The 1,622-nt window shown below is 24.2% G+C and overlaps 1 protein-coding gene across 1 annotated transcript; it reads left to right on the top strand.

Moving 5' to 3' along the window:
- Window positions 1-252: 252 nt before the first annotated feature.
- LOC105461532 lies at window positions 253-1,356 on the top strand. The gene is made up of 2 exons (XM_011708033.1): window positions 253-421; window positions 1,025-1,356. The coding sequence occupies exons 1-2, from the start codon at window positions 253-255 to the stop codon at window positions 1,171-1,173; spliced, it is 318 nt and encodes a 105-aa protein (XP_011706335.1). The 3' UTR covers window positions 1,174-1,356.
- Window positions 1,357-1,622: the final 266 nt, after the last annotated feature.

Raw genomic sequence — 1,622 nt, 5'->3', positions numbered from 1 at the left:
GACGTGTGCTCTTCCGATCTCATACCTATATAAAGACATTTGTATACTATATTATATATTTAAACCTAACTCTGTTATTTAAAATCTATTTCTCTACAAAATTTATAATTATAAGTTAAATATATTATGTTGTTTCATAATTTAGTTTTATTCTTAAATAAACAATATACAAATAATTTTTAAAATACTGCAGTTTTAAGAATATTTCATTCAAAAATTTCTTTAAATATATACTAATAATATTGTATTGTAATGTATGTAAAAGGTACTTATAATACGACAGCCGATGATGCCAGAACAACATGGGACTTAACAGGGCATGTAATAAACGATACATGGATTGTAGAACGTTTCCGTGTTATACCGACAATTAGCAAGTTTGAAATATATTTCGACGATATATTAGAGGGCAAAGAATTAAGTAAGTATAAAATTAATTTAAATATAACTTTATTTTATTGCTAATTTTTTAAGGACGCATCAAATTTACTGAGAGAAGATATGTATGTATATTTATGTAAATATATTTAATATTTAAAATCTATGTAAATCCCATTATTTTAATAAAAGTGTTTGGGATTATTTAATTACAAATTAATAATCTGTATTTCGTATTACAGATTTGTTCACAAACATTAAAAATAGTAATACATTAATAAATGCTGTAATATACAAATAAATATCTACATATTATAATTTATAAATTTAACTTAAATTTTATTCTGTCTTTTTAAAATGTCAAAGGAATTCCAGGATAACTTAATATTGCAAATAATGATAATAAAAAAAAATCAATTACTGATTTAAAAGCAAAGTTTTAAAAGAGTTAAAAATGCTTTATAAATTAGAGTCATATTTTATCACTTTTTCTAACTCAATTTCTATTTATTGTGCCTATTTTTGCAAATATAAAACAAAGGTCATTATCTTGTAACTATAATTACATTTTATATTATCTACTTATATTTATTCTTATATCTATTAATTTGTTATCTAGAATACATTCTTACATTTTTAATTTCAGATGAAATTGTCGTAAATTTTGTAAATGAATTTTGGCCGCCAATATATCGAGCAATATTACCAACAGCAGCTGATGCATGGGAACCTTGGTTGGTTAACTTTGCCAATAGTTTTTTCTCAAAAGTTTCGTTCTCAGAAATATTTCCATAAAATATAATTATTATACGTTAATAAGGTGCTAATTTTTTAGTGCAAATAAAAACACATTTTACATAGTTTTGCAAGAATAATAATTTGTATTTGCTAAAGATATGTTTCTGAGAGTACATCGTTTAAATTTTGTTTTTTAACTACTTGTAATCAAAATTAATAAATTAATTAAAGTATTAATAATTGATTGACTTACGCAATCTGGAAAGCTATATTTTATGAAGGGGAGGCCAACTTCATACTATTGTGTCCTCAGTTAGTCTCCAATATGAACCAAATCTAAAAAAAATATTCTACAATAAAATTGACAATGCCAGAGAAGATCTGACAATAACAATGCGACGACAGATTGACACAACAAACTCAGAATCCGTTTACTGTAAAACATACATTTTGCATTTTTGCAAGACATTTACTAACGCAGCTGTTTGCAATGGCAAAACTGTTTG

This window comes from Wasmannia auropunctata, unplaced genomic scaffold (assembly GCF_000956235.1).
Source record: "Wasmannia auropunctata unplaced genomic scaffold, wasmannia.A_1.0 LD285411.1, whole genome shotgun sequence".
In the NCBI taxonomy this organism is placed as follows: Eukaryota; Metazoa; Arthropoda; class Insecta; order Hymenoptera; family Formicidae; genus Wasmannia; species Wasmannia auropunctata.
Note: the sequence above shows the minus strand (reverse complement) of the source record. Positions and strands in the feature narration are given on the sequence as shown.

Coding starts and splice junctions, on each gene's coding strand:
- LOC105461532 (XM_011708033.1), top strand. CDS start 253: ATGTATGTAAAAGGTACTTATAATACGACAGCCGATGATGCCAGAACA. Junction 422..1,024: donor ATTAGAGGGCAAAGAATTAA/GTAAGTATAAAA, acceptor TTTTAATTTCAG/ATGAAATTGTCGTAAATTTT.